This window comes from Cydia amplana, chromosome 15 (assembly GCF_948474715.1).
Source record: "Cydia amplana chromosome 15, ilCydAmpl1.1, whole genome shotgun sequence".
NCBI lineage: Eukaryota > Metazoa > Arthropoda > Insecta > Lepidoptera > Tortricidae > Cydia > Cydia amplana.
In genome coordinates this window covers 6,739,495-6,767,350 of record NC_086083.1, presented here as the reverse complement: position 1 = coordinate 6,767,350, position 27,856 = coordinate 6,739,495, and the positions used below count along the sequence as shown (strand labels likewise).

Below are 27,856 nucleotides of genomic sequence, written 5' to 3'. Positions count from 1 at the left end.
AAACTGAATAGTTTGCGCGAGAGACATTTCCAAAGTGGTAAAATGTGTGTCCCCCCCCCTGTAACTTCTAAAATAAGAGAATGATAAAACTAAAAAAAATATATGATGTACATTACCATGTAAACTTCCACCGAAAATTGGTTTGAACGAGATCTAGTAAGTAGTTTTTTTTATACGTCATAAATCGCCTAAATACGGAACCCTTCATGGGCGAGTCCGACTCGCACTTGGCCGCTTTTTTCTGCTTCGTTCCGAGGTCTTCGAATGGTTTACGTTTCAATCGCGTCATGGTTCCAGTTGATGATGTGCTTAGTGTATGAGGAATGAGATCACTGCTGGTTGATGCGTGGGCTAACTGAAGATCCAACTGAAGATAAAAGCAACTTGGCCAGTCAATATTTGCTTCTAACCAAGATCCATACATTGTTCTAAATTTTTCTGTGTTCCGTTGGCTTTTCTTCCATCTGTCAGTAGCAGCTCTTGTAAATCTTCGGCAAAATTCTTTCAAGGTGTCACGATCTTCTTCTGATAGGTTAAGGTTTGATTTAGTTAGCACTATTTCAAACAAAGCTTCGTGATTTAAACTAGATCCTTGAGATTTTAGGATAACAAACAAGTCCAAGTTCGTAATAAGACTGTCCATGGTTTATGGTCGTGTAAGTTAGCGGTTAAGAAGCTCAAGATGAACTAAAATATAAAATGTACCCCTTACCTATTTATTGCTAGTACTAATGAACACCACCATTCTACGTGTATATCATTGCTATTATAATTAGTTTTACGTCTAATTATAAGCATAATGATTAAAACCTTAATGATTAAACTGCATTCATAATATCTACTAACGATTGTAACCGGACCTCATTAATGATCATTAATTTTAGACTCATACTGTGGAGCGTAGACTGTAGTTTTGAAGTTGAATTAAAGTTCTGCGAGAAGAGAAGAAACAGCACTCAGGAACGCGCCAGCCGGGATACCTTCGAAGTCCGCTTGCCGTACCTCCAATACCACCATTACCGGGTTAGTGGGTTAGTATGTTAATAAGAACACATATTTATGGTTAATATGTTACGTGTTAAGGCATATGTTGCCTGTAGTAGTATGTAGTGATGAGTGAGTAAGCTACCACGGCGGGAGGCGGTATTTATAGGCGCGCGCCCCACCATAGCCACTTAGGCCACGCCTACTTAAGACGTGGGTGTTACGTGCAGAGTCAGTTTTCCTTTATTCGACCAATAAGCTTACGCTATTACATTTGATTGGGGAATGGGTAAAATATATTTATTAGGAACATAATTGACTTAAATCTAGGCATATAACACAAATAATATTATTAATAACACAATATAAGTTAAAAATACACATGAAAGTAAAGGGTACATAAAACATAATAAAAACGCTTAAAACTAACATGCTTAATTTTAATGAGCTATACACGACAATCTCCCCCACGTGTGTCAACACCGTCTGTGTGCGAAGAGTGTATAGGTATAAGTCTGGAAACTGGGCGACGGACTTCACCTGCGCGGGTGCGGACAATGGCTACTCTCACGTGGCCATCAGGGCCGGGAAAGAGTTGTGCGATTACGCCTCTAGGCCATGTCCCTCGTGGCATGGAGCTATCCGCTACGATGACTACGTCCCCTACATGTAGTTTCTTTACGTTTTGATGAGCACCTGGCCTAGGGAGGAGGCTGGGTCGGTATTCTCGCTGCCAGCGCCTCCAGAAGTGGTCGGCTAGCGTCTGCGCTGTTTTCCACGAAGAGAGTGACATAGTCGCGTCTGTGAAGACGCCCAGTGGTGACATGGAGCTCGATCGGCCGATGAGAAAGTGGTTCGGCGTCAGGGCTTCGACGTCTAAGTCTGGATTCACTGGTGTCAGCGGTCTAGAGTTGACTATGTGCTCTGATTCTAGCAGTAACGTGTGTAGAACTTCTTCGTGGGGTGCTCTCTCTTTTAATGTTACTTTCAGTGCTGTTTTTACGCTGCCTACGAGTCGCTCCCAAGCGCCGCCGGCGGAGGGGTTGCCGGGCGGTATTTTCTTCCAAGTTATAGCTCGCTCGGTCAAAAATGGCTTGAGACTGTCGGGCAGCGTCCTTTTGGCCTCTGCTAGTTCTCGTTCCGCGCCGTAGAAGTTAGTGGCGTTGTCGGAATAGAGAACTGTAGGCGTGCCGCGTCGCGCTATCATTCTGCGTAGTGAAAGTATCATAGAGGATGCCGAAAGTGAGGCGGCAAGCTCTAAATGTACAGCGCGTGTCGTGAGGCATGTGTATAATACGCCCCATCTCTTCTCGCGGCGGCGGCCTATAGTTATGTGCATAGGGCCAAATAGGTCTACGGCTGCGGCGGTAAATGGCGGTTGATTCGCCTGGAGCCTCTCTGACGGTAGGTCGCCTACAGGAACCTTGAGTGTGGTTCCCTTATAGGTCCGACACCATTGGCACTTATTCGCTAGATAGCGAATGCTACCGCGCAGCCCGATAATGTAGTATCTCTGTTTCAACTCGTTGATGACGGTCGCGTGGTTGCCGTGTTTGAAGAGAGCATGAAAATGATGTACGAGGGGTGTTCAAAATATTATTATTATTATTTCATTTTAGACAGGCAGCTGATGCTGGTGCGTCTAAATCATAGTTCACTTAGCACGATTTCACTGTTTTGATAGTTTGTCGAGTCTATTTTTAAATTGATTCACACTTGTAGAGTTCACAACTTCAGAGGGTAATTTGTTCCAAGCATTTACTATACGATTTGCAATAAAGTTTTTCCCGATATTTGTTTTATGCTTTGTTGTTACTAGTTTAAGGTAGTGTCCTCTTGTGCGCGTGTTTGGGTTTCGAGTGAACAGGTCGCTTAGCTCTGGACAGTCGTAATATCCATGCATAATTTTGAACGTCTCGATCAAGTCGCCACGTTCCCGCCTTTTTTGCAGTGTTGTCAGGCCCAGCTTGACTAATCTTTCCTCGTACGAAAGTGACTTTAGCCGTGCGGGAATTTTAGTAAATCTACGCTGTACTCGCTCGATCATGTCAATATCTTTTTTGAAGTATGGATTCCATATCTGAAAGCCATATTCCAGAATTGGTCTTATGTAGGTCTTGTATATCTTTAGCATTGTTTCGGTGGTGAGAATACGAAAAGCTTTTCTGATTATGTAGATTATGGAATTAGCCTTTTTTACCATTTGTGAAATATGGGGTTCCCACTTGAGATCGTCAGACATACGTGACTCCTAGGTCTTGTTGGGTCGTGGTTCCTGCTAATTGCACGTTGTTTAAAGTGTAGGGCAACTTGGGGTTTTTCTTGTGCATATGGAGGACTGTGCATTTTGATTCGTTGAGGTTTATAAGCCAGTTTAGGCACCAGTCCCTAATTCGGTTCAGATCTGACTGTAGTTTGCTATGGTCTATCATAGGGTTTACAAACAGCTTGGAGTCATCTGCAAAAAAGCTGAAGTTGGATTCAATGGTGGTTTGCAAGTCGGTAACAAATATGCTGAACATGGTGGTTGAGATGACCGATCCCTGTGGGACGCCGCTCCAGACATCAAATTCATTAGAGACACTGTCAGCGATGCGCACTCTAAATTTTCTGTCTCTTAGAAACGATTCTATCCATTGTAGAAGCTTACCTCTTATGCCAAAATGCTCAAGTTTAGCCAGGAGTCTACGATGAGGTACTCTGTCAAAAGCTTTTTCATAGTCCAGGTATATGACGTCGATTGGTTCTGCATTATCCATATGGCTTGACCAGACCTTGACACATGCTAGTAGGTTAGTGACAGTGGATCTTCTCTTCATAAAGCCGTGTTGTTGGTCGACAATTATATGATTCCCATCTAGGAATAGCCTTATTTCGTCGTTTATAATAGACTCCATTAGCTTAACTGCTAGACAAGTTAGACTGATTGGCCTGTAGTTGTTGGGGTTGAGTTTGTCTCCCTTTTTATAGATAGGTGTCACTAAAGCGTTTCTCCACTTCTGCGGCACGTTTGATGTGTGAAATGACTCCTTCATTATATGCGTAAGTGATGGCAAAATAGCTTTACATTTCTTTAGCAAGACTGCTGGGATTCCGTCGGGGCCCATAGAAGTATCTTCACGTAACTTCTTTAATTTGTTCCAAACTTTATCTTCCGAAATAGTGATGTCACATAAGGATTCCTGGATCCGAGGGCATGCAATAGGAGGTACCGTGTCATTTGACTCCGTCACATAGTTGGCTTCAAAACGTTTGGCTAGGGCATTCGCAATGTCGACCTCACTTGTTACTGTCTTGTCCCCATCATGCATTACACGAGGAACTGAAACTTTTGTGCATAGTTGTTTTCTAATATACGCGTAAAACGCCTTAGGTCCGAGATTTACAATGCGGCTTTCATAATCAGTTCTAGATTGCCTAGTTATACTTAAAAGTGCATTATTAAGTGTTCTGTAGTGCTTGTAATCATCTCTGCATCCTGTAAGTACATATTTGTCCCATGCCTTTCGTTTGTCCTGTATTTTTTGTTTTATATTCTTGTCAATCCAAGGTTTCAGCGGTGGTTTGCGCGGTGGCCTCGCGTTCGGTGTATGCTTGTTGGCCACTTCGAGGATGGTTGATTCAAATGTTTCCCATTTGCAGTTAGTTGTATCATGTGTGCTTACTAAATTTAAAAGGTTGCGTTCATATAAGGCCAAGTCTATACTCTCTGTGTCTGATTTAAAGTAGTTTTTCCTGTTCGGTTTTATAATTTTTCCTAGTGTATTATTGTTTTCTATTTGCATTGACAGTAGCAAAAAATCGTGATCGGATTTGCCTACAGGCGGTTGGTGTTCAACAGCAGTAATAAGGTTTTCGTCGTTCGTCATGACCAGATCGATAAGGGAAGACCGGTTGCCTTCTCTGTGTCGAGTGGGTTTTTGGACCAATTGATACAGATTGCTTTGTACGAACATATCCTCAAACATATACTCTCTTCTATTGTCACTATGTTGAATGTTTGCTAATGGCCAGTTTATCTCCCGGTAATTAAAATCCCCAGTAATGATGACGTTGCACGATGTGGACGCAGAGGATATCTCACTTATTAACATTTTTTCTTCGTTTATAAAAGAATCCTCTGGTCGATAGATGCATGCAAATAAAAATTTGTATTTGTTTAAAGTTATGTCTAACCATAGCGTGTCAATAGACCGCAGGGACGAGAAGCTGGTATTTACTTTAGCTAGTATTTGCAATCCACGTACCTCCTGAGCAACGTACACAGCGACGCCTCCGCCTCTTCGGTCAACCCGATCCTTCCTGTATAGATCATAACCCGGAATACTCACTAAGCTATTGGGTATATTCACATTTAACCATGTTTCAGTCACAGCTAGGATTATCGGCCTGGGTTTGCATGTAAGAACACGAGTATGAAATAGGTCAAATTTAGGTTGTAACGAGCCTAAGTTAGTGTATATAATGGTATTGTCTAAAATAGGTAGAATTGTATTGTTGTGTTTGCATGTTGTTATTGTTGGGTGGTTTGGTTTTTTGATAAATTTATTATTTTAGGGCAACCGTTTATGAATTTAATTGTAAGGTCTCCCTCTCCTTCTTTGGTGCGTTCCTCCAATTCTGTGCGTAGCATTTTTAGGTACTCTTGTTGTGAGGGTGTTTGGTCAGACCTGATGTTCTTGCCATTGGAGTGCCTGCCTTTGTTTTTAAGAATCTTCAGTGCATCGTATTTGTTGTTAAATATGATTTTGGTTGGTCTCGGTCTGGGAGAACCGTTACCTGGGCGTCCGAGGCGCACGACCTTGACCCCGGACATATTGACCTCCCCGGTTATAGTGGCCACAATTTTTTCACATTCTCGCACATCATGCTGGTTCCTTTCTTCTGGATGGCTTGAGGAACTTTCCGGTACATTGAAGATAATTACATTTTTGGCCCGTCTTTTCCGCTCAATCAACTCTTGAATGACCTCTTCCCGGCTCGCAATGTCATTGCGCCTTTTCAAATCTGCGACCTGGTTTTGGAGCTGCTCAATTGACTGCAGAATGTTTGGGAGCTCACGCATAGCTTTCTTGCAGTCTGTGCACAAGAATTGTACCACTCTTTGGATTGTTTTTAGCTCAAACACGCGCACCTCTGTTGGTGAGAGTCCTGCACATTCTTGGCAGAGTTTGGTCGAACAAGAGTCACAACTAATGACTATACATTTAGCACCACTTGGTTTACTACACTTGGAACACTTCATTGTTGTTTTTGATATTAATTAAATTATTTTTATTCTATAAACTGATTTAATTGTTATTAGTGCAAGTTGTGGGTAGGATGATACACAGTTTTAACTTTGAGCACAAATTTTCACTGTTTTGGTATTATATTGCTTGGATAACACTAGTGTTAGAATATTTCACTATATTTCACAGAAATTTGCTGGTATTTATCGTAAAAAACACTTATAACTATTTATTTAAACACAAAGCACAGCAGATGCTTGCTATCGCGTACGCGCCGAACTACCCTCCTCCTCTCAATATTCTCGAATATTCTCGGTATGAGAATGAAAACAAACAAGTACGAAAAGTTTGATATTTTTATTTTTCAATATACTCCCCCCCTATGTTCCTACACTTAAAAGATCGATCAATTATTTTTTTTAATCCCTCGTAAAAATATTTTTTATCTTTCGTGTAAAAATGCTCCTCCACTGCCGCCTTCAATGCTTCATCGTCAGAAAATTTATTTCCACGCAGATCCTTTTTAAGATTGGGGAGCAAAAAGAAGTCGCTGGGGGCTAAGTCCGGACTATACGGTGGGTGAGTAACAGTTTTAAACCCACATTCAACAATAGCTGCCTTGGCAATATGAGCAGTATGGACGGGGGCGTTGTCATGCAGAAGCAGAATACCTTTGGTTAACTTTCCTCGCCTCTTTTCTTTAATTACATCCTTTAATTGACGTAGAATGTTAGCGTAGTACTGTCCTGTGATATTTACACCTTTTTCTTTATAATCGATTAGTAATACTCCTTCACAATCCCAAAATATCGTGGCCATGACCTTGCCAGCTGAAGGGATGACCTTGAACTTCTTGGGATGAGCTGAACCCTTAATGTGCCACTGCATGGACTCTTGTTTACTCTCTGGGTCATAATGATGAACCCAGGTTTCATCTCCAGTAACTATTCTTTGCAGCACCTCATCAGGATTTTCACCGCACAGGTCAATAAAATCGGAACAACAAGCTACACGCATGTCTTTTTGAAGCCGAGTCAGCATTCGCGGAACCCATCTTGCACTTACTTTTGACATATTAAGATGGTCATGTATAATATCATGTACGGTACCAATAGAGATATTGGTTACTTGTGCTATAAATTTTACCTTCACTCGACCATCTTCCAATATAAGTTTTTCCACTTTATCAATATTTTCTTGTGAAGTAGCTACTACAGGCCGGCCAGGTCTAGGGTCATCTTCAATACTCTCCCTTCCGCGTTTAAACTCGCTTGACCACTTTTGAATGGTAGATAAAGAAGGAGCAGACTCACGGTAAACACAATCCATTTCCTCTTTTATGGTTTTTTGATTTTTACCCTGTTTTGTCAAGAATTTTATCACGCATCGATGTTCTAATTTAGTTAACATTGTCAATTCGCACGTGATGTTCATGTTTGTTCAGCAATTGCAGAAAAACAAAAGACTATCTCGGTTCGAATTATACTTTTTTTTAATGTCAATGAATAAACCTTAGCGGCCAGTAACGAAAGAAATTTTAGAACAGGTCGTAAGATATCAATACCGAGAATATTTTGAACGCCCCTCGTACTAGTAACTTGACGAAATCTTCTTTCGCTTGCAGGACGGGTACGTGTACGTCTTTGTCGATTCTAGCGTTCAGCACGACGATTCCGTTCTTGTCAAGTTGTACAGCTATCTTGTGTAGAGGAGATTTCTTCGGTAGTGGCCGCCCAGTTTCCAGTAACTTAATCTCTTCTGGAAATGAAGCGTGCTGACTCCGTCGAATTAGCAATATCTCTGCTAAATTTAACTTCCCCTTATTCACCTCTGTGTCTGCTTTCCTTGATAGCAATGAGGCTTTAAATACCTCGGCGGCAACCAGAATCCTAGCGGTGGCGCGGACTAGTCTTACGAACTTCGAAAACCTAGCTACCTCTGGTAGGTACTCAAATTTATCCTTTACTGCGCCTACCGCGCACACGAGTTTACTAGCGCGTTCCTCGCCCGTATCGGCGACGGGCGCGGGCGTTGTTTCTGACGGCCAATACTCTTCGGGTTTACGTATAAACTCGGGCCCTACAAACCACCGGTGGTTCGCTCCGAATTGGGCCGGTATACCGCGTGTCGCGTCGTCGGCCACGTTAACCGTGCTCGGTACCCAGCGCCAGTTGGCGGGGGTAGTGGAGTGTTCGATCTCTGCTAACCTGTGCGCAACGAACGTCTTATATCTCCGCGGGTCTGCACGTATCCATGAGAGTGCGGTTTTGGAGTCCGACCAAAAATACCTATCCTTTATCGTGTAGTCTGACTCTTTTACTATTGAATCCGCTAACCTGGTAGCTAACACGCAGCTCTGTAGCTCCATACGGGGTATGCTGACCACTTTGAGTGGCGACACGCGGGCCTTAGCCGCTACTAATGCCGACGTCCTAGTCCCCTCGGGAGTTATGCTAACTAGGTATACTGCCGCGGCGTATATCTTTTCACTTGCGTCACAAAAGATATGCATGTACGCTTCGCGGTTGAATGCGGGCACGTGACGCGGGATCTCTAAGTCCCTTAGCTGCTGTACGTTATCTATGAACGATCGCCATGCGGGTGCGAGCGAGACGGGTATAGGCGAGTCCCAATCGATTCCCGTTCTCCATATCTCCTGCATTAGTGCCTTACCTAATACCGATATGGGACTTACGTAACCGATCGGATCGAATATTGACATCGCGCTACTCGTGACCTGCCGTTTTGTAGGTAATTTCTGACCGTTAAGTACGTCTTCGGGCGTATTACGAAAGTTTACGTTGAAACCTAAGGTGTCACGCTTGTGATTCCACTTCAAACCTAAGGTACGTTCGCTCTCGTTCGCGCCTAACAGCGACGTTTCCTCTTTACTTTTAACTACGTCAGCTATTACCGCAGGATGGTTCGATGCGAACCCGCGAAGCTCGAATGACGCGCGCATGTTTAACTCGTAAACCTCGTTTACTACGCGTCTGGCTTCCTCCTCCGACGTATCGAGTGCGATCAACATGTCGTCCATGTACGTATTCTTTATCGTTTTTTCAGCTGCGATCGGAAATTCCTTACTATGCGTTTTTGCGTTTTCGTTTTTGACGTATAACGCGGTTGTCGGCGACGCTGCCGATCCGAATATAAGCCGCTTCATTCTGTATTCTTGCGGTGGAGAGGTGCGGTCCTCCCCCCGCCAAACGAAACGTAACGCATCGCGATCTTGCTCAATTATTTCGATCTGTAAAAACATTTCTTTGACGTCGGCTATCACGGCGATTTTACCTTCGCGAAAGCGCACTAATACGCCAAAAAGTGACTCTAACAGATCGGGGCCGGCCAACAGCGCGCTATTTAGCGAACGTCCGTAAGCTGTGGCGGCCGCGTCCCACACTAATCTCATTTTGTTGCGTTGCGGGTGAAAAGTGGGGAAATGCGCTAGATACCACGTCCGGGGTGCATCGGGGGGCGGTGGCGAGTCCATTTTCTCCGCGTAACCTTTGTCGAGCAAATTGCTCATATGCTTCGCATATTCGGCTTTAAGTGTCGCATCGCGGTCTAGTTTCCGTTCTAGACTGTATAGCCGTTTTAATGCTTGCGCTCGGTTATCGGGGAGTTTCTCGTCATCTGTCCGCCATAGTAAGCCCGATCGATACCTTTGCTCCCCCGGTATCTTCTCGCATGTGGCTTTCAATAAGTCTAGCGCGCGTTGGTCGGGGTCGGCCCGAGGTAACTTTTGCGAAACGCCTAATGACTCGATATCAAAATGCCGTTTCATAAGTTCCAAGGCCTCGTCCTCCGCGGTTTTAGGCCGTGCGTGACCTACGAAATGAACTGTGGCGCGCCGTGTGCGATCGGGGCCATGCAATACCCAGCCCAGCCGCGTTAGGCTCGCTACAGGAAGGTTAGGCGGGCCGTCTAAAATTTGCCGAGTAACGATGAGATGCCAGTTATCTTGACCTATGACGATAGTAGGTACTGCGGGCGGGTAACTTAATTCGTCCGCGATTTTCGATAAGTGATCGCACTTATCTACTACGTCTCGCGGTACGCCCTGCGCGCCTAAACCTACATCGCAAACTGTGAACGTCTCCATCATTTCCATATGTCGGCTACAAAAACCCCGTATGGCGACTCGTAATGAATACGAATCTGGGTCCCGTACTACGCCGCCTATACCTTCTATTTCTAAAGTTTCACCGCGTACGCGAGGCGCGATTTTGTCCGCAGTTTCGTGTAGCATCAAAGTCATTGCCGCGCCTTCGTCTAATAGCGCGAGAGTTTGGACGGTACCTAACGGTCCCGACACCTCTACAGGCATGATTTTGAGGTGGGCCAGAATACTTTTTAATGCCTAATCCGAGCATACAAATTTCGATAAAAAATAAAAATAAATTATTACATTTCTTTGTTTTTTTTAGGTAAATATAGATTAGTTATAGTTCGATTTATAATATACATACCTCTGCAGCGATAGTTTTAATGAGTTTATCATATTTCTGGCAACTAATATATCAAGGTGTCAAGAAATTAAACAACAGCGTTACTTTTTTACAAAATTAACTTTTTTAATTAAAATTGCACAATCAGACTTTTCAATATGTCAGTTTTAAACCGTAACGCTTACATTTAACTCTTAGTAAGTAAAATCACAGAAATAATCAGTTTCATGGAGTATTCTTAATAATTAAGATTACTGCGTTACCAAAGTGTCATTTTAAAACTTAAACTTTCCTATTAATAACAAAAAACAACTTATATTTAATACCACCTAATGGCATAACCTTCCACTTTTGATCAATAATACGTACGTAAGAGGTTCAGGCATTTGAGATCACTAGAAGCCCATGTATTACTGAAATTACTACAATAATCAAAGGGACACAAAAGTAACGCAGTAGTAAGCTTAGTAACACAGTAGTATTTTCTTACATACTATACTTTGTACTTTCTATAGAGATCTGTTATAATGATTAAAACAAAATAAAATGTTACTTCTTATGACGTGATATAGTATCAAGTAATTTCAAAAACAACAAACTTAGCAAATTTAATACAAATAACTCAGTCTTACTTTTCATATACGTTAATTGCTTCATCGTAATGAAAATATACCCTTTTACCTTTTACGATAACTTTAGGGTTAGGAACAATTTCCAAGATGTTATCGTAAGGCTCGTAAGAAATATCAGTCTCCACTGCTTTGAATCTTTTGCCAGTTTTATCTATCATCTTGTAAAACATAATTTTTACGTCTCCTTCTTCATCGACTTCACTTTTAGCAACGCCGAGGTAAGTGTAGTGTTTGTCTTTGACAGAAGACACTTTTATTAAAACATGGACACCGTCAGATATTTTTGAAGGATGAACATTTTCCTTTTCAATTAGCTGCATTTCGCTTATATTAGAAACCGATGGTTGGCTAAAGCTTGCTAAAGGTTCGTCGTCAGAGTTGGAAGATGAGGAATAAACCGTATTATAATATGATCTTCTAGGTACGGCAACGACATTAGAAATGTCATCTAGGACTGATTCCTCATCCAATTCAAACGAAAGAATATCTTCTCTAAGTGTATCAATGACAGGAACAGGAACAGGCTGATATGTTTTTGGATTCATGCAACGGCAAAAACCCCTTTCGCAAAAGCAACTGAGGTCTCTGTATTGAAGTTCTCTGGGAGTGTCAGTAAAAACTTGATGTACTTGCATAGTACCCTGGAGTGGCACTAGGTTTTTAGGTAGTGCTTTTTCAACGATTTGAATGTCGCTTTCAGTCAGTAAGTACATTCGAACCTTGCTCAAATCCTTCAAAGTGTAATAAAAAGCTTCTGCATCAGAAATATCGGAACCAGCAGCTACTTTTTCATCTGCGGTGCGTTTGAGGTAGCCACCAACGCCATCAGCAGCCCCTTTTCCATGACCAGCTTCAAAGAAATTCCATGTAACGCGGATGAAATTGTATTCGCTGAATAGTCTGTGACTTATGAAATAAAAATTTTGCTTCTGCCGGTATTGAGTAGCTGGTCCATCGGAGAAAAAGTGAACTGTAGTTATATGACGGTTGTTGTGTTGTATTTCGCGAATAATTGGATGTAGGTGTGCCCAAATGGAGGCAGGGTTATGGGAATTATTCGCAGAAATGGTACAAAATGAATTTACAGTTGGCTTGTTATGTCCTTCAGGTTTTGTGTACATAACTCCTGTATGTAAAGTTACTTGCTTTCTTGATCCGCCAAAATGGTGGGACTGCACCTCTTCAAAATGCTTACAGTTATAGTTTTCGCTAAAGTCGACATGCAGAACGACTTCGTTATTATTCAAATTATCTATAGCATTTCGATAACTCTTGTACTGTACTTTAATGTTGTAAATATGTTTCTTTAATTGTATCAAAGTTTGCTTTAAGTTTCCAATCAATTCTTCAACTGTTCCTTCAGCTATTTCCTTTACGTTTTTAGTAACTTTTACTTTTTTGCCTGATTTTTCAATCATTTCCGATTTCCTTATCCAATGAGCCCATTTCACTAATCCGAGATTACCTGTTGTTTCCCTAAAAAGTATTTCTTTTGTCTTACAATCTTTACAATTGCCAGTCATACAAGCTTTGTTATATGTCGAGCATACTGTGCTAGCGATAAGTTCGTTCATGTTTGAGGTGGCAAGGACTCTTGTTTTGTAAAGAGCATCTATAATATACTGCGCATTTGTATGTGTCTTGCATAGGCAAGTCTCTCTTCCAGCAACTGAAGGCGGTTTTACGTAAAAAGGCCTATTTTTTATGAAATATGAATAAGAACATCTCAGTTCTGGGTTTTCTTTTTTGAATGAACGAAATAGGCCTTTCATCGTGTCCAGTAAATGGCGCTTCTGCATTTTTTTTTTTTAAAGGTGACAGTTTCCCGTTTACCCGCCGTAGCTCTAGAAACATCATCACGGTCAAAAAAGCTTTTAATATTATCAACCAGAAGCGTTTTCCCTAAAGGATTATTCTGTCGTTTCATCACTTTCATCTGATCAATGCCCAAAGTCTCGCGTATAATACTAATCTTCATTTTAGACTTGGCTATGCCTTCTCCTTGGAAAATTCGTTTTAAGGCTTTCTTCTCTCTCACTGACTTCAAACTTTTGTAATGGTCTTTGATTGCATTAGATAACGTTGAATACTTGTTTTGGTTAAGCTTATTTACTTTTTTCGTGTCTTTGATTGTGGTTTTAGCTCGTTGGTATCTCTTTTTGTATTTATCGCACAGCCGTTTCATTTTTTCGAGTTCTTCCTGAATTTTCAGATTTTTTCTGTAAACTGTGGAGCGATCTCTTCGTATTTGTCTTCGGCCTCTAGATCTCGGTGAAACTGGAGTTCCTGACCGTGGGCTGGACGTCGGTGTAATGTTCATAATTTGTTGAGCACACTTTTGACGTTCTCGTCGTTTCTTGTTCGCAGTCTTCCATTTACGCTTGATATTTCTGTGTTCACGCTCTGTCATATCTTTTACAAGTTTTTTATTTGCGTGGTACCTTTCAAGATGTTTTTTTTTGGCTTCAGAATTTTTTATAGGGTCCAACTTTAATTTAAGCCTATAACGACGTTGCTTTTCTGCGTTCGTTAACGCCATTTAGTGCAGAAGCTTCCTTCTGTGAAGAAAGAAAGAGTATTTTTGAATTTCGGTCTTAATAACATATTTCTAACATTAAAAATAATAAAAAACGCAACTGCGTTACCTTTACAACAACTGCGTTACTTTTTTCTAGTAACGCAGTGTAGCAGTTACGCAGTTGTAAATATTTGACTTCGTTGTAAATATTCACTAAAAAGAATAATAAAATGCAAATATTCTAACACTGACAGAAACAAAACATGACTAACTGCGTATTAAAATAACAATAATGTAAATATCGTCAGTACGTACCTTTCGACAGCGGTAACTCAGCGGCCACGCAATAAACACACGCACCTCTCTCAACGACTGTGACGCGACTGATCCGGCTAGCGGTCTCCCCCCGCGCAGTTGCTATCATTCGTTCTAATAGTTACAATAAGTCGAACCAAATGAAGTGAAATAAAATGTAACACACTCACTTTAAAGTTTATTTTCATATAGCAACGCAAGGTAGTTACGATTTTGTTCTTTGTTGGGGACACAGACTAAATATTTTTTTATTCTATGAAATATTTAATGTAAAAAATATCTATTGGCGTTGTAATAAGGTTCAAATGTTACATTTTCATAGGGACATTTAAGATTCAACGCCACCTAGGAAATATTGGGAGAAATAGCTAAGTACATCTTGACACAGTGCTCAAGGACAGCAATATTTTGTACTAAGAACGACTGCGTTACCAAAAATTACAGCGTTGTTACCGCAATTTTAGGATAAATAACGTATTTTTCCGGTCAAATCTTGTTTTCTGCGTTAGAAAATAATGTTATATTTCGATATAAGTATACTTTTTGCGCAATTTTGTACTGATATCCCATAAAATTAATTATTCTTTCGGAGGGACCAGTTTTTAGGCATCAAAAAGTATTTTGGCCCAGGTACGTCTGCGGAAGTCTTAACGTTGAGTACTGATGCCGCCGGAGTAGGTACTATTACCGTTCGCGGGCGCGGCCGCGTTCAATCCGTGTAATAGTTTATTATGTCCGGCTTCGCACTGACTCATGCCGCACGCGACATATTTGCACTTAAACGGCTTACGGTGATTCGCGTCTAAACATCTAAAGCACAATTTAGCACCCTTCACTAAGTCCCAACGCTCAGATATCGTCGCAGCTAGAAATTTAGAACACTCACTAACTTTGTGCTCTTTGCCGCTTTTACATATGACACACGTAGCGTGCGAGACAGAGACGGACGATATCTGCCTTTTGGGCTTAGCTCCGGTTGACGCGGGCTTTTTTTTCAAATTACCATCGCGGTGCTTGACTTGAGCTACAGTCGGTTTACTATTGCGCGATCTACTTCCCGTATCACGTGCGTATGTTTCGTGGGAATCTGATTCATCCGAATCCGAACTATAATCGCGGTGGAACGCGGGGGCGCGAGACCCAGAGAGAGCTTGGCTCGATCGTCTCGGTTCGTGCTCAAAAGACACCGTGTTCACCGTATTCCGCAATCTATTAGACGGCCTATGTCGGTTGACGCGCTTGGCTGCAGTGCTAATTTCGTTAAGAAACTCGGATATCGCAACTAACCCGGGTGATTCTACGTTAGACTGCCTATACTTTGCCCATTCGTAGCGCACTATCAGATTCAATTTGTCCACTATTTTGTTCACGAGTTCAGGCGCGTGTAAATACTGCTCTTGATGCAACGATCGAATGGTGGCGACGGCGTTCGCGATATGCGCGGCGAATGACGCTATGTTCAAATTGTCTTCGGATAAACGCGGCATGCGTTTTATATTATTAATAACCTTGGTAACCGAAAATGACATTTAATACAGAATTTAATTTCTCGAACATTATTTTAAGTGTTAAGTTAAATTAGATATGCATGCATTATAATTGGTATACTCACTAGAATAAAATACATATATATAAGTAGGAAATTGGGTACCTCATAAGTACTAACATTATGCGCCCTACCCGGGTGTCATGTACTGACTACATTCTACTAACATCTTCTGTAATGCACATGACTTTAATGTTAAATAAATGAAATGAAATAAATGAAATTATGAAGTTCCGTAAGCACAATTTCCTCGGGGTCGCCGAATTGCCGTTCTAGCGCTTCCATTATCTCGTACGGGTCCTGAACTGTGTACATAATCGATTTTACGGCCGTCCGAGCCTCGCCCTTAAGCGCGCGCCTAATACGACTGACGTTATTGACGGCACTAAACATGGGGGACGTGTCCTCGAACTCTGCCCTAAATGATATCCATTCTGTGATATCTCCGCTGAAGGCGGGTAACTCGGCCGGTTTGTGGTAGATAGGTGCGTAATTATTATGTGGCACTTCATAAAATCGCGGTTGCGGTCTGCTAGCCCGGTCGGCGGCGGCGCGCGGCGCGGCGGTCTGTTTCGGTAACGGGATTTTACTATCATTCGCGATCTCGTGCTGTGACTTCGGCTGTCGTTCTACCCAATTCCTAGTTCGTTCTTCGACTTCAGTCGCGATACTGCTGCCGTCAGATTGCGCCTTTACTTGGGCAATCTGCAGCCTCAATTTTGCAGTATCGGACTCTGTCTTAGCAACGACTAGAGCGGCTTTATGAACCTCGAGCTGAGCCATTAGCACGGCTATTTCACTATCGCGGTCCCTATGTACCGATTCGCGATCCCTATTTGATGCGCGATCAGACGGCGCCCGCGGCGGCGGCGCGACAGCGGTTTCATTACGTACTAGCGTATTCGACCTACTGCGAACTACTACCGTATCATCAAACACTTCCGAGTGTACCGACTCATTATCACCACTAGTTTTCTGGTTGCCACTGGTGCCTTTGCTCCACGTATTCGTCTCGCCGGACGTCGTCTTGCCCGATGAGGGGGTAGGGGTGTCCGCGTTGGGCGCGGGGGCAGGCAGGCCCTTCCTGCGCGAGCGAAGGCTACGTGCTTCCTTTTCCGACATCTTCACTGGAAACACTTTACACTTACACTTGACACACGCGGGGGGTCCCTAACTATATACAGATTTACCTACCTAACGCCTATGCTCTGACGTTACCGAGCGCAACGTCAGTGCCCCTAAGCGTGGATCCCTCGGTGCACTGAATCTCCCGCAATGGCTAAGTGCAATGCCTAGAGCGTTCGAAAGCAGTGTGTTGGTATCACCATGTGACACATGCAACTAAAGTTGCCAGGACACGTGAGTGGAGGAGAACCTACAACACAACACGGTCCGACCGGCAAGCCGGTAATGGTGGGGTATGGGAAGGTTATTGGGGTAGGGTCTAAGCCGAAGCGAACTTCTAGGCTCAGCGCGTACTTGTTTCTTTTTTCCAGTCTGAGTGTTACTTGAAACTCAGCGCGTACTTGTTTCTTTCTTGATCTGGCAGCGAAGGACCAAATTGTGGAGCGTAGACTGTAGTTTTGAAGTTGAATTAAAGTTCTGCGAGAAGAGAAGAAACAGCACTCAGGAACGCGCCAGCCTATTATATATATATACCTTATAAGATATGTGCGGGTTGCGGGTTGGCGGTGATGTTAAAACGTCCGGAGAGTAGTAGCAAAAGGTGTTTATTGTATTACAATGTTCAATGTTAGAGTTCAAAATGTTAAATAAGTTAAGTCTAAAATGTTATAATGTTAGTAAAAATAGTGAATGTTAATTTCGAATGCACCCGGTCGCGATGGTCCCGAAAAGTACACTAAAAGTAGTTTTACTGTAAATTATTGAGTAATGCATCTTTTGCTGACTAGACGCACGCGCCGCACGAGGCTTGAAACGTGTTAAGGTGCATTGCACCGAACATCTTGACGGGGGCAAACGATGAGATGGGATGAGTTGCTAAGATATTTAAGTGATACAAGGATGATCAACAATGTTTCTAAATCTAAGTAATTATTTTCTAAACGATGTTTGTCGGAACACTGGCGAGCAACTTCTGTCCACTTGCTTCAATTCAATGTTTTCAAGTTTATCACACTTTTCCACTTTTTTCACATTTGCACTGCACTTATCACTATCACTGACGCTGCAATGACGTGCCAGCCCGCGGCGTCCGCGAGGGCTGCGCGTGCGCGGAGCGGGGGACGGCTCCTGTGCCTGGCCCTGCCCGGCGACACGTACCGGATCAGCTGCTCCTTGTGGTTCCGTAATTATCGATGGTGGTGCTACTTTGACCTTCCACTGGCAGCGCGTCTTTCGACTCGCATAAATAATTATCCCGATGATCACTACACCCCATAGGCAATATATAGCGGTATAGTGATGTATGTTATTTGAGGAGTAGTTGTCCAGAAGAGGTTGATTCTGTTTCATAGTGTTTATTTTGTCTCCTAAGTCCTTTAATTCTTTCTCATTGTATGGGCTATCGCTAGTGCTATTTTCGTAGTCGGATAATGTTATGTTTATAATGTGGTTTATAGGGTCTATTTCCGGTATTAGTATGTTTAGTTTCACATTAACTTTGCTTTGCATATTTTGATGCGTGTGAATAGTAAAGTTATCAGTTTTCACAACGCAATCCTCGTCTACGTTAATAATGTTCGTCTGGGATACCGTCTGAGACGTAACTTGACTCTTGCATAGCGTGCGCAAATGACACGCGTCACAACAGAAGTAAAGGTACTGGTTCAGTTTCGATAGACTTATCCATTTGTTTTGACAAGCAGCTGTGTTTACTTTGCATTGATAATTTTCATTTTTAATGCAGAGGTCTTTGTCGGAATTCATTTTGAAAACTGGAGTTTTGAGGTAGCACATATATGTTGTGACGTCTCGAGTAATGCATTGCTCTATTTCCTTATCCGTTATAGGCAAATAGGCATCCTTTCGTAAATTGATAGCTATGTATTTTTCTATAGGGATGATCGATATCATGTTTCTTCCTGTACTGTATTGTATGGGTATAATGTTGTATAAGTCATAACTAACTCGGCTCACAAGTGGAATACGGATCTCTATAATCATGTATTGGTCAGTTATCTTGGCTTTAATAGTTAATAGGTGATAAATGTTTTGCAAATTGGTTTGAATGTTATCTATAGGTAGCGATAAGTCGCTTACTAGTTGTCCGGATATTATGTTTAGTTCTCGTTGAAATTGTTTAGGGTCGATAATGTGTATGTTCATTTTTCCGTTATATATGTTTGTAAGAGTGTCTAGTAAATTATCCTGAATAACTCTTAAGTGATTTAGTAGGTTATTAGCGGCCATCGCTATCATGTTGAATTGCGCCATGCACTCTGCGGCGCTTACTTCTTTTTGCAATGCGGAAGTCCCTTGGTCTAAGCTAATCAAATGAGCGTGTATCAATTTATGTTGTTTTTCTATGGTATCTTTGTTTCTTAATAACACATTGTATTCGGCCTCCATTATTGATGTCTGGTTTTTCCAAAGGTTGACGAGGTGCTTCTCGTTGTTTTTGATTAGTCCAATGTCCTTTTGATATTGCTCTGCAAATCTATCATCCAGAACTCCAAACAGGGTATTTGCGAGATTTCCGACTCCGTTAACTAGGCCACGCCGTCTCCGGGGTTTCAACTGTTGACTCGATAAAATGCGGTTGTAGTGTTGTAATTCGTCATAAGAGTGACGTAGTTGCAATATAACGATACCACAGTGTGTTAATGTTTTGACTTGTTTACAAATGTTTTCTAGTTGAGTGTTATACTTTTTATAGGCCGTGATTCCTTCCCAATATGGGTTGAGGTCCTGGTACGCTACTAGCTTCCATTCATCTTTCACGAGTAGCATGTTTCCAATGTTATCGAAGTATAGACTTTGAGTTTTATTTACGTGAGTTACTTGAACGCAGCTTCCCAATGTTAACAATGACATGAGGTACATTAATGTCATAAATATTGTGGTTGCACATCCGAGCTTCTTGTTAGGTTTCTGTTTGTTCGTTTGTTGTTTAGGCTTGGATTCTTGTTTATCTTGCTGTTCGGTGTCCTTTGGTATTGGTAAGAGTGATAGTTTTATTACTGGGCGCTTTCGGAGTCCATTCTTTGTTTTCAGAGTAACAACTCGAACATACCCGTCTGGTCCGGCGTGAGTGTTTACGACCCTTCCGAGGGCCCACTTTCCTGCGGGTAGGTTGTCGTCGTGTATTACTACCATGTCATCTATTTCAAGATTCTTCTGAGGTGTGTTCCACTTCGGTCTGGCGGACAGTTGACTTAAATATTCGAATTTCCATTTTTTCCAAATATCTTTAACTATTTTTTGTGTTAGGTGCCATCTCGTTCTAGCGTCCTCTTCTGTTTCTATTACCGTGAGACCTGCTCGGCCTGTTAGGAAGTGTGCTGGAGTGAGAAAGTCAAGGTCCTCGATATCTTCAGTTAGTGGGCATAACGGCCTTGAATTCAAACAAGCCTCCAGTTGCGCTAAAATCGTAGAATATTCTTCGTACGTAAGTTTCTGTTCTCCTATTACTCTCTTTAAGTGGTGTTTAAGACTTCGCACTGCCCTCTCCCAGAGGCCACCTGCGCTGGGCCACGACGGGGCATTGAAATGCCATTCAATCTCCATTTCTGTAACTTCCGAAAGAAAGCTGTTGTTAAAAATGTTCCGTAAGTATTGCCATTGTTCTTGTAGAATGTTGTTAGAACCCACAAAATTTGTTCCGTTGTCAGAATACATGTGACGAGGAGTTCCTTTTCTGGCCGCCATTCTTCGTAAAGCAGCTAAGAATGCTGAGCTCGTTAGCTCAGTCACCAGTTCCAAATGAACAGCCTTGGTAACCATACACACGAAAATCGCAATGTATCCCTTCAATGTTTTTATGCCACGACCTTTGCTCGCCTTTATATCCACTGCTCCCGTATAATCCACCCCCGTATGATAAAAGGGTTTGGCGGGGTTGCACCTGGCTGCGGGTAAATCTCCCATGAGTTGAACTTGTTTCTTTCCCTCTTGTTTCCGGCACGTTACGCATTTGAGTAGCTCTCTTTTCACCGTGTTCATTCCTCCCATCACCCAATATTGTTCTTTAAGCTTAGCCATAGTGAGTCGGGCACCACCATGGAATGTTAGGAGATGTGCTTGTTCTATTAGCAATGTTGTCAATCGTGAATGTTTTGGGATGATTTTCGGAAATTTCATCTCGTATGGAATGTTAGCTTCGTTAAGTCTTCCTTTTGCCCGTAGAATGTTGTTTTCATCAATGTAAGGGTTTAGTTTCGAAAGATTACTTTTTGTTTCCACTCTGTCATGTTTACGTAAGTATTCTATGTCCGTTCCCATTTCTTCTGTTTGCACATGTTTTATTATTGTCAATTTAGCTTTCTGCAACTCCGGTAACGTGAGATATGTAGGTAAAGTGGCACGAGTCGGTGTCACTGCCCGGAGAATCCATGCGACGATTCTTATTATTTTTGCAATTGAGCTATATTTATTTAATAAGTTGTTTATAATGTTGTCTTGGTTTTCCGACTGCGTCAGACAGAGGAGGGTACTGTTGTTAATGTTTGTTTGGGTTATGTTGTTTGAGCGGGGTTTTTTCTCTTCTTCGTTAGTGGTGTACTGTGGATGTTTTAAGTTATCGAAAGTAGGTTGAAATGTTAAGAGCCAGGATGGAGCTTGCCACCATAAAGTATGGTTTTTTAATTGAGATGCTGTGAGACCCCTGCTTGCTGCATCTGCTGGATTATCTGATGACTTAACGTACTTCCACTGGTCTGCGGGCATTACCTCTTTTATTTGTGTTACTCTGTTAGCCACAAATGGCTTCCAGCGGTTCGAGTCGCCTTGTAACCACCCAAGGACTATTTTTGAGTCAGTCCAGCCAAATGTTATCATTTCATGTTTGTTCAAGGAATGTTTAATCTTTTTCATGAGTCTTGTTAGCAAATGTGCACCACTAAGCTCGAGCCGGGCTAATGTTAATGTTTTCTTATGGGGCACAAGTTTTGTTTTTGCTGCCACCAGTATTACTCTGGATTGTTGCGGTATTCTCGCATATACTACGCAAGCGTATGCTTCTATGGATGAGTCACAGAATCCATGGAGTTCAATGACGTCGTTTTCTTTACACCCTAACCACCGTGTTATTTTGCATTCGTTGAGTTGTTCGATATCCCTTATCGTCTTTGACCATTCTGAGAGGAGTTCGTCAGAAATAGAGTCATCCCATTGAGTTTGTTCTTTCCATGCCTTTTGAAATAATATTTTGAGTTTTACTATGAATGGGGCGATCCAACCTAATGGATCGTACAGTTTGGAAATTTCGGATAAAAGTGTTCTTTTTGTTAGTTTCTCTTTAAGTTCGGGCATTTTACATTTGAATGTGAAGTTATCTTCGGTCGGGCTCCAGCATAAACCCAATGTTTTTGTAATGTCGTCCATCTTAAAGTTGAATACCATTTCTTTTCTACCCTGTTCTCTGTTTATGTACTCTAAGATTTCCTTGTTGTTTGACGACCACTTTCGTAAATTGAACCCTCCGGTTTTTAAAAGATTGTTTAAATCAGAGACTAACTTTTTCCCTTGTTCTAATGAATGTGCTCCATGTAACAGGTCATCCATGTAAAATGCTTCCTCGACTACTTTCGCTGCTTCCGGAAAATGTTCTCGTTCGTCGGCTGCTAGTCTTTTTAACGTCATCATCGCTATAAATGGTGCAGATTTTGTTCCGTATGTTAATGTTGTTAGTTGGTATGTTTGTAATGGTTTTTCAGGACTATCTCGCCAAATAATTTTCTGTAAATGTTGGTCAATCTCATTGACAAGTATTTGACGGTACATTTTCTCAATATCCGCCGTAAATGCGTACCTGTATTGTCTCCACTTTAACAAAAGTACTTGCAAGTCTTGCTGTAAATTGGGGCCTGTATACATCAGGTCATTTAAAGATCTCCCTGTAGATGTTTTGACTGAGGCATTGAACACGACCCTGTGTTTTGTAGTTGCTGACTCAGCACGTTCCACAATATGATGTGGCAAGTATGACTCTAATTCCGAACTTGTGCTTGCTGGTTTCATGTGCCCTAGGTCACTATATTCATCCATAAATTGTTTATAAGCTTCTGTTAACTTTTCTTGTTTTTGTAACTTCCTTTCCATGTTCTTGAACTGGGCGATCGCTCGGGTTCTTGACTCTCCAAGTTCTTCTTGAAATTGAGGTTTCATTGGAATGCGTACTTCATACCTTCCGTCGGGTCTCCTCTTCGTGTTTTCTTGATAATGTTTGATGCATTCCTGATCCTCTTGAGATAAATCTCCTTCTTCTGTAATTTCCTCCACCTCCCAAAATTGTTTGATGTCTTCTAAATTGTTAATTACTACGTTACAGTTGAAGGTACGAGCATTACCACTTATCATCCACCCTAGTTGAGTTTGCTGTAGCAGAGGCTGAGTATAGTCCTCTCCTTTAATCATTCCATCCATAATAATCTGATGGTAGACTTCGGCTCCAAGCAGTAAGTCTATGGGTCGCTTTACGTAGAATTGGGGATCGGCAAGATTTAGGTTCTGTATAACAGACCACGATGGCTTGGGGAATGTTCTGTTAGGTAAATCGTCCATGAGGTCTTTCACAATGAAAACTTCAACATAGAAAGCAAAATCGTTGTAAAGCGAAGCGCCTTCTATAATCCTTTTCCCTTTGTAGCTGTTTTGTTTCTTTCCAACACCATTGAAAATCCCATTAAACTTCTCGCTCTTTAAATCTAATAGTTGTACGGCCTGCTGAGTCATAATCGACATTTGACTCCCTTGATCAATGAATGCTCTAAGTGTTGTATAAGTTCCATCACCAGCCTTAACCTTAATCAGGGCTGTTGCTAACAAAACCTCCGAGTCCTCGTTTGTAGGTAATTGCGAAATGTTTGTTGACTTGTTATTTTCCGTAATGATTCCATGTGCTGATGGTGTAGAAGTCGACGGCCCCGGTGCAGAGGTCGACGGCCCCGGTGCTGACGATAATGTTTTGACACACGCCTCATGTATCAGCGTATTATGTCGGCCAGTGCATTTGTGGCAAGTTTTTGTTGAGTTGCATTTATTGCCGTGGTGTGTAAAAAGACAGTTAATACATAGTGCCAATTTTTTAACTGTCTGATACCGTTTTTCTATAGGTAGTTGTAAAAATTGTCGACAATTGTAGATTCCATGTTGATTGTTACACATGGGACATTGGATGCCTGACACGTGCAATGTTTTACCTATTGTTGAAGCTCCGTAACTTTTATTGACCCCGTTGTTTGTGTAAGTAGAGTTAGGATACTGCCGGTTATTATGTTGTGTTTGAAATGTTCTTCGTTGGTTCGTATCGTAAATACTAGATGTGGCTGATTTTCCATATGTTTTAAGAATGACAGAGTCTTGTTTTCGGCGAGATGTTTCAAGGCTCGTAAACTTGCCTTCCATGAATTCCATGAATTCCTGCAGGACTGGTAGCGCTCGGGGGTTGGTTAACGATTCCACGTAGTCCATATGAGTTTCGGCATCGAGTTTCTGCGATAAGATATGTACTATTATGGGATCCCATGAGCTTATATCGACCCCTAGATTTTTTATCGCGTGTAAACACTCATTCGTCGTATCATGTAGTTTCTTTATCTGAGCTAAACTCTGGTGCTGCATGCTAGGGAGCCCAAATAGTATGCTCATGTGAGAGTTAAATATCAATTTAGTGTTATTGTATCGATTGTTAAGAATGTCCCAGCAAACTACATAATTATCTGAACTTATCTGAAGATGTTGAATTAGACGCTCTGCTTCTCCTTTTACTTTTGACTTCAAAAACTGCATTTTTTGAGCGTTTGATAATGCAGTATTGTTATGGATGGCTTCACAAAATAAGTCTTTGAATGAAACCCAAGTGTTGTAATTTCCATGAAACGTTGGTATATCTAACTTAGGTGTCGATTTTTCACGATGCGCCACTGACCAAATCTTCTTATTTATTTCTTTTTTCAAACTGTTAAATGTTTCCTCATGAGCGTTAAATGACGTTTCGTATTCGATGTTTGTTTCCGTGCCCTCACTCTCTAACTCCCAATGAAGTGTATCTATCGCTGTCCAACGAGCTTGTAAGGACTTGAGCGCGTCTTCTAGCTCCCACTTATCTGTTAGTGCGTCGACCTCTATACTTCTTACTGTTCTTACAAAAGCCTTCATGTTAGCTAACTGTTTCCGATACATTTCGTCATGTTTACTAGATGTTCCCGAATTTGTTTTAAATTGATGGTTGCCTAAATAAGCATCTTGCGTAGGCTCTCGTACTGCTTCACGCTCTTTAGGGATGGCACCTCCCTGAGTTTGATCCCTTTTATCGTCGTTATCTTCTACGGCCCAAGAAGGTGCTCCCGCCGTTAAGTGTCGCACTACCTGAGACGAAGGTTCTGGCGCTATCGCCTGATAACCCGCGCTTAAAACAGAATTAAGCACCGAATAAGTCTGTTTTGCACTTTCATAAGTACGGTTCGCATAGTAGGGATGAGACTGACTCTCGATCATTGCTATCTGTTCATGATTAAATTCAAATTCTCGCCACAAGCTACTCAATTGTTCTAACCGTTTCTTAAAATATTCGGGCTTCGTCTTTCTCTCTGCACTATCTTTCTTAAAGTTAGTAAGCATAGACTCAATGGTGCGCTGAATTTCCTCTTGACGGATCACGCTCGCCATCTTGATGTTTTGTTTGTTAGTAAAATAGGAAAGATCTTACTTGAGAATCTTCTATGTATGTCGTTACTGAACACTCCTGCCTCGGCTCGCTGCTGTTGTTGTTGGCTACGCCTTTCCTTCAGTCACCGCTCACCCACAAAATGTTCACCAGTTCAATCACTTCACTCACTACTTTAAATTAATTTTATAGCGCGCGAAGTCCACGTTCGAAGGACCAATGTGCGGGTTGCGGGTTGGCGGTGATGTTAAAACGTCCGGAGAGTAGTAGCAAAAGGTGTTTATTGTATTACAATGTTCAATGTTAGAGTTCAAAATGTTAAATAAGTTAAGTCTAAAATGTTATAATGTTAGTAAAAATAGTGAATGTTAATTTCGAATGCACCCGGTCGCGATGGTCCCGAAAAGTACACTAAAAGTAGTTTTACTGTAAATTATTGAGTAATGCATCTTTTGCTGACTAGACGCACGCGCCGCACGAGGCTTGAAACGTGTTAAGGTGCATTGCACCGAACAAGATACCTTCGAAGTCCGCTTGCCGTACCTCCAATACCACCATTACCGGGTTAGTATGTTAATAAGAACACATATTTATGGTTAATATGTTACGTGTTAAGGCATATGTTGCCTGTAGTAGTATGTAGTGATGAGTGAGTAAGCTACCACGGCGGGAGGCGCGCCCCACCATAGCCACTTAGGCCACGCCTACTTAAGACGTGGGTGTTACGTGCAGAGTCAGTTTTCCTTTATTCGACCAATAAGCTTACGCTATTACATTTGATTGGGGAATGGGTAAAATATATTTATTAGGAACATAATTGACTTAAATCTAGGCATATAACACAAATAATATTATTAATAACACAATATAAGTTAAAAATACACATGAAAGTAAAGGGTACATAAAACATAATAAAAACGCTTAAAACTAACATGCTTAATTTTAATGAGCTATACACGACACATACTATTAAATACTGTTTCATTAAGTACAAAGATAATGTAATAAAGAGGATACAATGGTAATAATGTAAAGGATGTAATGGTTTTATTTTCAATTTTCTACTTGTAACTGTTGTATGTTTATTATTTATTTGATTAAAACAATGAGAAAAAGCTATTTCAGCATGAAAAAATAAGTTTTTTATTTTTTATTAAATAAGTGCACACGGTAGAAAAGTTCACGTTATGTCAAAATATCATTAATAATTGGTACTTAAATCATCTGCAAGGATATTACGGTATACCTTTAATTTTTGAAAAAAAAATCCGTTTTACTCGTACGCTCCATACATTTGCTTAGAACAAAAATTCACTACGCGTAAGTTATTGGTTCGATCAAACTCAAATTAATTTTTTGTAGTCAAAATAACGAGTATAACCGTATTAAAATAAAAAAATAAGATAATAAAAATAAAAAAATATATCGATTTTTAAAAAAAAAAGTGCACCCCGTAGGAAAATTCTAATTATGTGGAAAAATCAAGAATAATTGGTTTTAAAATCATCTGTCAGGATATTACGGTTAACTTTTTATTTTCGGAGAAAACTCGTTTTTTCTGATACGCGCCATACAAAGATTTTGAAAAAAATTTATAATTAATTATTTTTCCAACCAAATTAGCTAAGATTAATTTTGGGACATAATAAAACCTAACAAAAGCTATTCCAATAAAAAAAAGTTCAAATTTAAGACTTCGGTTTCTATTTCTATGGAGGCCGATTTTCAGCCCACCGTGCGGCAGCTTTCACGATACCTTACGGCTGGTCTGGAATACTCTGGATTGTTTCCGGTCCGCTGGAGATGGACAGCTTCCTGGAAGGTTGACTGGTTTCTTCTGGGGCAGGTCCTCTTGGTTTTTCTTAATAAATTTATTTGTTCGGCTACCCGTTGAAACGTAGAAACGTACGTAGTCCGGCACGGTACGGTCGCGATATTTGATCAGCCTCTGAACGTGTCAGGAAAACGACGGGTATCCTGTCCTCAGCGCCAATTAAGATAACGACAAGGATTTAGTTTAAAAAAATATATTTATTCAAACTAGCAGAGTGACAACCTAGTTAACAATCAAGATTATTCTAACTTAAAATTCATTAATAGCTAGTATTTATACTTAAATAATGCAATTCAGCATTGACGTGTGTTCTAGTTAGGCAATGCTGAATCTTCTGTTTAATTATTGCTGACAAAGGATATATCAGGGGTGCTGGCACCCTTAACTCGCACGCCCAGGCTGCCTCGCACGTACTCGTTGCGGACTTTGTCGAGCCTGGTAACGCCGCACATCCACCTGATAGTTTTATATATCAAACCTTTCAGTTTGACGGGCATTCTTTTGTCACAGGTGACACCAGTTTCCCAAGTTTACCGCGACGCCAAAATAATGTAATGC

At 41.3% G+C, this 27,856-nt stretch overlaps 1 protein-coding gene and 1 long non-coding RNA gene across 2 annotated transcripts; one reads left to right on the top strand and one right to left on the bottom strand.

Annotated features, from left to right (window-relative positions):
- The first annotated feature begins 241 nt into the window (after positions 1–241).
- LOC134654605 (uncharacterized) lies at positions 242–26,865 on the top strand. The gene is made up of 2 exons (XR_010097344.1): positions 242–750; positions 26,454–26,865. It is a non-coding gene; the product is annotated as an uncharacterized LOC134654605 (long non-coding RNA).
- Positions 10,768–14,758, bottom strand: LOC134654522 (uncharacterized). Its single transcript, XM_063509966.1, has 2 exons — positions 14,132–14,758; positions 10,768–13,856 (listed from the first exon to the last, which is right to left on the bottom strand). Exon 2 carries the CDS (start codon positions 13,095–13,097, stop codon positions 11,295–11,297), a length of 1,803 nt encoding a protein of 600 aa, XP_063366036.1. The 5' UTR covers positions 13,098–13,856; positions 14,132–14,758; the 3' UTR covers positions 10,768–11,294.
- Positions 26,866–27,856: the final 991 nt, after the last annotated feature.